This window comes from Priapulus caudatus, unplaced genomic scaffold (assembly GCF_000485595.1).
Source record: "Priapulus caudatus unplaced genomic scaffold, Priapulus_caudatus-5.0.1 Scaffold1290, whole genome shotgun sequence".
In the NCBI taxonomy this organism is placed as follows: domain Eukaryota; kingdom Metazoa; phylum Priapulida; class Priapulimorpha; order Priapulimorphida; family Priapulidae; genus Priapulus; species Priapulus caudatus.
The window spans coordinates 75577-84523 of NW_014578351.1; the positions used below are offsets into that span (position 1 = coordinate 75577).

Here is an 8947-nt window from a genome sequence, read left to right on the forward strand (position 1 = left end):
CTCACACACGATCACGCCGCGCACACAGCGATCACGCCGCACGTCACACGCGTACAACGCGCGTCACGCCGCGCTCAACAACAGCGTCACACAGAAAGCAGTCACGACCGCCGTCACACAAGCGTCACACAGACTCACGCCGAGCTACACCGGTCACACCGCGTCACAACCGCCACACAGCGTCACGCCGCGTCACACGCGTCACGCCGGCGTGCACCCGCGTCAACACAGCGTCACGCCGCGTACACAGGTCTGCTTCAACGCCGCGTCACACAGCGTCACGCCGATACACAGCGTCACGGCGCGCTCCACACAGCGGTCACACAAGTGATCATTACGCATCCATAACAGTTCGTCACACGCGCGCCGAGCACACAAGCGTACACGCGCGCCCGTCACACCGCCCATCACACAGCGTCACGCCGCGTCACACCGCGTCCACAGCCGCGGTCACACAGCGCTCACGCCGCAACTCACACAGACCGTCACACCGCCGTCAACGCCGCGCTCACACAGCGCGTCACGCGCCCATCATACAGACGCTCACACCGCGTACAACGCGCCGTCACAGCGCGCGTCACACAGCGTCACGCCGCGTCACACCGGCACACACAGCGTCACGCGCGTCACACCGCGTCACACGCGTCACGCAGCCTCACACCGCCGTTCACACAGAGACGTCACACCGCGTCACACCGCATCCACACCAGCGTCAACACAGCCGTAACACAGCGTTCACACCGCGTCACACCGCCGTCACACCGCGTCACACCGCCATCACCACAGCGCAGCCGACCGCCGTCACACCGCTGTGCACAACCGCGTCAACCACCGCGGTCACACCGCATCCACACAGCGGCACACCGCATCACACAGCGCGTCACCAGCAGCGTCACACAGCCGCTCACACCGCGCGTCACACCGCATCATACAGCGTCACACCGCATCACACAGCGTCACACCGCATCACACAGCGTCACACAGTGTCACACAGCGTCACACCGCGTCACACCGCATCATACAGTGTGTCACACCGCGTCACACCGCGTCACACCGCATCATACAGCGTCACACCGCATCACACAGCGTCACACAGCGTCACACAGCGTCACACAGCGTCATGCAGCGTCATGCAGCGTCACACAGCGTCATGCAGCGTCACACAGCGTCACACAGCGTCACACAGTGTCATACCGCGTCACCGTGTATTCCGTAGTTCCACGCTAAAACACGTGTGTCGTCGTCGTCGTCGTTGTTATTGTTCGCTGATGAATCCCGCATGTTTTACCGTCAAGCTAAACAATGAATGTTTCACAGTCACACTATACACACAACAAGCGTGGTATTCCACTAGTCACCAGAGCTTTCGCATCTCATGATGAACTGTGGATGGTGGATGGTGGGTGAGGTGGGTGGGGGTGGGGGGTGGGTGGGCGGTGGCGGTCAGTGGGTGGGTGGGGGGTAGGGTGAGTGGCGGTGGGTGGGGGTAGAGGTGATGGCGGTGGGTGGGGGTAGGGGTGATGGCGGTGGGTGGTGGTAGGGGTGATGGCGGTGGGTGGTGGTAGGGGTGATGGCGGTGGGTGGTGGTAGGGGTGAGGGTACGGGTGATGGCGGTGGGTGGGGGGTAAGGGTGATGGCGGTGGGTGGGGGTAGGGGTGATGGCGATGGGTGGGGGTTAGGGGTGATGGCGGTGGGTGGGGTAGGGGTGATGGCGATGGGTGGGGATGGTTTGTGTGTGTGTGTGTGGGAGGGTACTCACTGCTGCTACTACTAGCAGTTATCAAGCACAGGTTAGGGGGTTGTCGACACTGATCCATGCGACACATTAGGCGCGTTCACACGGACGTTTTTGGCCCGAGCCTAATTAGGCCCATGCCAGATTTGGCTCGAGCCGAGCGTTCACACGTACGTTTTTGGCCCGAGCCTAATTAGGCCCGAGCCAGATTTGGCCCCATCGAAAACGTCGGACCAGGCCCGAGCCAAATTTTAGCACCAGCTTTCGGCGAGCGGTAGAGAGGTAGAAATTACTAGAATCGGTTGAAACAGTATAAAAAGTATAACTTTATAACAGTATAAAAATTCCAAAACAGTATAAAAATTCGAAAAATTTGATCAGGATGCACGTTTTCAAGATTGATAATTAAACTCGGAACGTAAGTAAACACTCTAAATAGTAAACAACGCCATCTCGCGACATACTGCCAATTTATCTGTGAGATATTTGTGCAATAAAATTCATTTGAATTTTAATTTGAATTTGACAGACAGTATTCACTTGCGTACGTGTGAACGCGCCGACTCAATTAGGCCCGAGCCAAATTTGGCCCGAGCCAAATCTAGCCCATTTGGCTCGAGCCAAATCATGACTGTGTGAACGCGGCTATTGTCACACACTCAATTAGCCGTCTGTTAACAACATGTACGCTGTGTAATGCACGACTCGTTAATAAATCTGCCGCCGCATCTCGACGTTAACAATTTGAGGGACGTAATAATGCTAATTAACAAGAACCCGTAATGCAAGCAATTAGTTAGGCTGTGTTCTAATCATCATTGCTGCTGCATTAATGCGTGAACCATGTTAAGCAACATTTCGCCACTTTGACTGGCTAGGGTTAGCTGCCCGTCACAGTCAGTCAGCTTTATCATCTTATCCAGCAGCAAGAACATAACGTGTTGATCGACGAAGTTAACCACTCATTAGGAAATGATAACACATGTGTTAAATACATTTTGTGATCGGTCAGGTTTTATAACAAGTAGATTAGAGAACAGGGAGATTAGTTGGAGACAGTAAATTAAACCAATTATGAATGCCTTTGTATATTAGTCTAGTTAAGTTGAATTGACAAAAACACATACCCTTGTACAATATAGGGAATAATGCCTTTCATTATTATTTTACAGGTGTCAGATTGAAAATAAATTTTCCTCCAAGCTGACATGAATTTATCACACGATACGGGATGATCATTTTATATCTCTCAATGTGCATTCCCCACCGCCACGTTACGTAGCACACGGACCCGCAATGTCAAGCACACAGACTGACAAACTGTGCCAACCATGTAACCTAATTCAGGATGGCGGTAAACAAATAGCAGAACACACACACACCGGTGTACATCAAAATATCCAAGATTAGGTGAGAAAATTGACACGCATCCACACTGAAGACAAACGCGAGAGATCAACTCAGACAGCTCAGTGATTTCTATCTTTGAGTCGGGTAATTGACGTTCGCCCGCAACCATCTACGAACAGATCATCAATGTTATCCAGCCGGCACCACAGATGTGGGGCAGAGTTTATGCTATCGCCTTTGCTTCAGGAAGAAATGCCTCCCAGTATTTGATCAACTGAAAAGCATTTGCAGAAATTAGTTGGAATCACAGTATTCTTAGCACAATTGAAACCAAAACCAATTCTTCTCGTGATTCTTATGCCACAATGCCTACTTCACCATATAAATCACAACTTTTACTATAATATTAAGAATAATGAAGCTCTAATGTTCTTGTGGTTCCATTACAATGTTAGGAAATATAGGCCTATACAACACACGTGCACGCACGCACGCACACACATATACGCACACCTCACCCTCTGATGTAGTCCTACAGTATGGGTAGCTACACTATACCTAAAGGTAACAGCAGTAACCTATGGCTCTTCATATATGCGGTACGATAAATAACCTACTACAATCGATGAACGTTGTACAATAATAATAATATTGTCTTTCATAATAATAAATATAACATGATCTATAATGAGTTCCTACCTGCTGTTGATCATCCATGAGTGACTCCAGGTATTTGATTATTGTGGATTTGAAGTCACTTACTCTCTGCTGCTCAAATCTCTCCACCTCTTTCTTAATAGTCTTAGATATAGTCTCAAACTCCTGATGACTCTTCTGTACATTCGTTTCCCACTAAAAGGTGCAAATTAACACAGTTAACTTTTCACGATGCTCAAGCGAATTACTCCACACCTGCACTGAAGTTTATGGCAAAAGCTGTCAAAACTTTATAGAAGGTAACACTTTACCTCACAATTTAACTTAATTAACACAGAGTACAAGTGAGGATAACGCAGATAAAATCAGACTTACTTCTACTCACACGAAATATGAACTCACCATTTTTAACAGCCATAATCAAGTGCTACAAATTTCTCGAGCATTGTATGTTTTATGCAAAATCTATTACACGAATGCTTGGTTTTCAAAAGAAACTTCGCAAAACATTTGCTAATCACCTCCTCATCTCAAACAGGACAAACTTTAACATTTGCATGAAAGCAGATGTCAAGTATTTCTGACCCCAAGTAAAGTAATCAATACGTGTAAAAGCTGTTTATTTTGAATGTCCATTTAGATTTCAGAGACTTATCATTGTTTTATTTTATGAAGGTTAATAAATTGGAATAAGTCAGTAGTATTTTTGCATTTCTAGTACGAGTTAATCCACAATCATTATATATATATATATATATATATATATAGTGTGCATTATTGTAAAATGCTACGTGACCTCTATAACCAGACTATAAGTAAAACGTGTTTATGCATGTATGTATAACCAATAAGTACGAATTATAAATCATAAGATAGGATGAATTAAAATAATTGGTTAAATAGTTTGCATAAATGTGAATTTTGCCTTTTCATTAAACTGGAGATAGCGATTGGAAGAATATCTGGATAAAGATTACACTAATTTATTATTGGCTTGGCATATAGGTTAAACACGCAGTATATATATCATTATTAAACAGCGCATTAGCTGCCCCTCCCTACATAAAAATCCAATGCTACAACTACTACTGAGAGTTTATGATAAAGAAAGAAGCTGGTATAATTTCCCAGCATGCACTTCTTACCTGACCAATATCTTTTTTAAGCTGCATGCGGCAATAGAAAAATAAAGAACAAGGCTGATAATGCCGGCACTAATTTTTGTGTGCATTAAAGCAGCGCTGGCCATAGCAAGGCCTCTGCAAGTTTTCAGTAGCATTGCCGTGTAAGCAGCAGTAGCAGCAGTAGCAGCAGTAGCAGCAGTAGCAGCAGCAGCAGCAGCCCCTGCAGCAGTAGCAGCAGTAGCAGCAGTAGCAGCAGTAGCAGCAGTAGCAGCAGCAGCAGCAATAGCAGCAGCAGCAGTAGTAGTAGCAGTAGCAGCAGTAGCAGCAGCAGTAGTAGTAGCAGTAGCAGCAGTAGCAGCTGTGCACTAACAATCGCGTCTATCGTTGCTGCGTCGGTGTGAAGCCGCGCGCGCGTTAGCAGTTGTGACGTCGTCAGCTATATCGTCCGGTAGACGAGCGAGCCCCTCGCCGCACCGCCGGCGCCACCTACCTCAACAACGTCCGTGCACAGCATGCATCGCGCAGCGCCGGCGCCACCTACCTCAGCGATGTCGGCCTTGACCTGGTCGAGCTTCTCCGTCTTGCCTCCCAGCTGCATCTTCGCTTCCATCTCGCGTTTCTTGTTGAGCGTCAGCTGCGCTGCCTCCCAGTTCTGGAACACCTTCACTCGCTGGTGGAACACCTCCTGTAAGAGCAGCGATCAGTGGAGGGAAGCAATCAGTACATACCGCCCGTCACCGTTCCACAGGCACAGCTGAATGTCAGGTTACACACTCGTGTTAAATCAGCAGTGCACCCACCACTCGTCTATGTATATGATAACTTGATAGCGCATTGCAGACATTACGATCACTTGGCCCTCTTATTGGTTGGCCCAACCATCAGATTACTGGCAGTGTATCACAATAAGCAGGCTGAACATTGTTCTAAAGCACATAGTTACATTAAAACACGTTTAAAACCGATCTTTGGCCAATCAATAAGGGGACCAAGTAAGCTAATCGATTACAATATCACAACGAAAGCTCACACACACACAATTATACACACACAGCACAAATATACACATCCACGCACACGCACGCACGCACACGCACGCACGCACGCACGCACACGCACGCACGCACGCACGCACGCACACTCGTCGCGGCGTTGGCAGGTACCTTGACAGCTCCTACGAGGTTCACGTAATCCTTCAGTAGCTCAGCAAACAGGAAGAAGTCTGCATCTCCCTGCTTGTCGTGTAGCTGCTCTATCTTCTCCTCAACCTCTGCTAGCTGTGAGAGCGCGCGCGACAGACACGTGTGCTCCTCCGCACTGCCCAGCATCGCCGCACTCTTAGCAAAGCTCGCCGTCTGTACACTCAGCTCTGCACACGGGCGAGAGAAAGAGAGAGAGAGAGGAGAGACAAGGTTATCACGTGCTGTCGTCGTCACCAACGTGTCAAATGTCGTCCCATGTAACGAAGTGGCCGACTTAGATGAAGCTCAAAACCTTTAAAGCCGCAACTACGCCCACGTATAAAGAGCTGAACCTGTCCACAGCTGATAGCTGGACATCTATTAACATTATCAAGAGCTCATAATACCTAGAGTGTACAACGGAAAAACGGGAAAATAGTGCTATTTCACGACATGATTATTCTACTTTGCCTGCGAGTCTAGAATAATTTTATAGTACTGCATTAAGCAGAATTCTTTGCTCTCTAAAACAAGACCAACCGCTTGTCAATACGATACTCCTGGGCGCCAGTTCTGGTCGCTACCGCAACAGTAGGTGTCATACACTAACCCGTCAATTACTTATTCTGACTAGTTCATTGACTCTCTCGACCTCATAACGACTAAAAGTGCGTGGCCCTTATAACGCTCATTTTGGTGTTCTCAGTTCTAACTAAGGCTCCTCTCGACCCTGCCAGTGCCCCCTACTTGACCCGCACCACGCCCCCTCCTCGACCCTGCCACACCCCCTCCTCGACCCCGCCACGCCCCCCTACTCGACGCTCTGCGCACCCCCCCTCCCGGGGAACCTCCGCAGGCCCCCCTCCTCGACCCCCAACCACGCCCCTCCTCGACCGCTGCCACGCCCACTCCTCAACCCTGCAACTGGCCTCCCTCTTCGACCCTGCCATGCTCCCCTCCTCGACCGCTGCACGCCCCCTCCTCATCCCGCCACCACCCCTCCACCCTTGGCCACATCCCCCTCGAGACCGCCACGCCCCCTTCTTCGCACCGCCATGCCCCTCCCTCGACCCGCTGCCAGCGCCCCTCTCAGACCGCCGCCACCCGGCGCAGAGGTCCATGCACGCCCCTGCCCACACCCGCTCTCGACCGCCCAAACCCCGCCCCGTCGACCACTACCTATGCTCCCTCCTCGACCCTGCGCACACCCCTCCTTGAGCCCCCGCCACACACCCTCCTCGACCCTGCCGACGCCTCCTCTCAGCCGCTGCCCACCCCCTGTCCTTGACACCCGCACACACCCCCGTCCTCGACTGCCACGCTCCCCTCCTCACCTGCCACACCCCCTCCTCGACTCCACCACGCCTCCTCCTCGCCCCTGCCACGTCCCCACCCACTCACCCCTGCCACGCCCCTCCTCGACCCTGCCACACCCCTGGGCCACTCTGTCCTTGCACCCCTTTCCACCCCTGCCTCACCCTACTCCTCATACCTTGGAACCCTTAATCTGCACCTGATACTGGTGCACGTTACTAACGTTATATGCATGCCTGATGGCAGTTGTTCGGCTCTTAGTGCTTCACGTATTACATTGAGCATTTTGATCTCCTACTGGGGTGAAAAAACATTGCATAATGTCAAGAGCTAATAATACCTAGAGTGTACAACGGAAAAACGGGAAAATAGTGCTATTTCACACATGATTATTCTACTTTGCCTGCGAGTCTAGAATAATATTAGGTACTGCATTAAGCAGAATTCGCTTTCTAAAACAAGACCCAACGCGCTTGTCATACGATCACTCTAGGCTGAGGATATTAGCCTCCTAAACCTCCCCCGCACAGGCATCACAGCGCCTCGAATCCACATCATTCAGGCAACCTACACGCCTCTAAGCATTTCGGCTATCGGTTTCCGTCACTTGCTTGACCGCTGAAAATTGATGTCACATGCCAAATTTGTACTATTACAACACCATATAGTAACTGAGCTGCATTGTAAAAACTTATTAAGAAAACATTGCCGCTCCATCATGACGGGCATGTAGCCGTGCTAGGAAAGATAATGGGAGATAAGGGCATAGGCGATGCTCCCGAAAGTGCCGTTCATTCATAAAGTTATGGCGGAACACCGAACTTTCAGCAGAAGCAACCTTATGAGGCCGTGTAGGTTTGCTGATATGATGTGGATTCGGCGCTGTGATGCTAGTGGAGTGGGAGGTTTTAGGCAGGCCAATATCTCANCCCAATATCCAGGTCAACAGCGCAACAATGACATACGCTTATAGCTTAATGACAAGCACCCAATATCCAGGTCACCAGGCGCTACAATGACAGCTGCGTTACAGCAGCAGCAGCAGCAGCAGTAGCAGTAGCAGCGAAACCCCGCACCACGGAACGAGAACAATCGGTAAACATCTCCACGCAACGACAACGGACAAACACGCCAACGTCCGACCAATGACATACGCTTATAGCTTAATGACAAGCACCCAATATCCAGGTCACCAGCGCTACAATGACATACACTTATAGCTTAATGACAAGCACCCAATATCCAGGTCAACAGCGCAACAATGACATACGCTTATAGCTTAATGACAAGCACCCAATATCCAGGTCACCAGCGCAACAANACCCAATATCCAGGTCAACAGCGCAACAATGACATACGCTTATAGCTTAATGACAAGCACCCAATATCCAGGCCACCAGCGCTACAATGACATACACTTATAGCTTAATGACAAGCACCCAATATCCAGGCCACCAGCGCAACAATGACATACGCTTATAGCTTAATGACAAGCACCCAATATCCAGGCCACCAGCGCTACAATGACATACACTTATAGCTTAATGACAAGCACCCAATATCCAGGCCACCAGCACTACAATGAC

The 8947-nt window shown here is 49.7% G+C and overlaps 1 protein-coding gene across 1 annotated transcript; it reads right to left on the reverse strand.

Annotated features, from left to right (window-relative positions):
* Positions 1 to 2727: 2727 nt before the first annotated feature.
* LOC106816121 (sorting nexin-2-like) lies at positions 2728 to 6235 on the reverse strand (the record flags this gene model as incomplete). The annotated part of the gene is given in 4 exon segments (XM_014820676.1): positions 2728 to 3359; positions 3785 to 3937; positions 5408 to 5551; positions 6030 to 6235. Coding segments are annotated over 4 exon segments (554 nt in total), but the record flags the coding sequence as incomplete, so codon positions are not given.
* Between the last annotated feature and the right edge of the window lie 2712 nt (positions 6236 to 8947).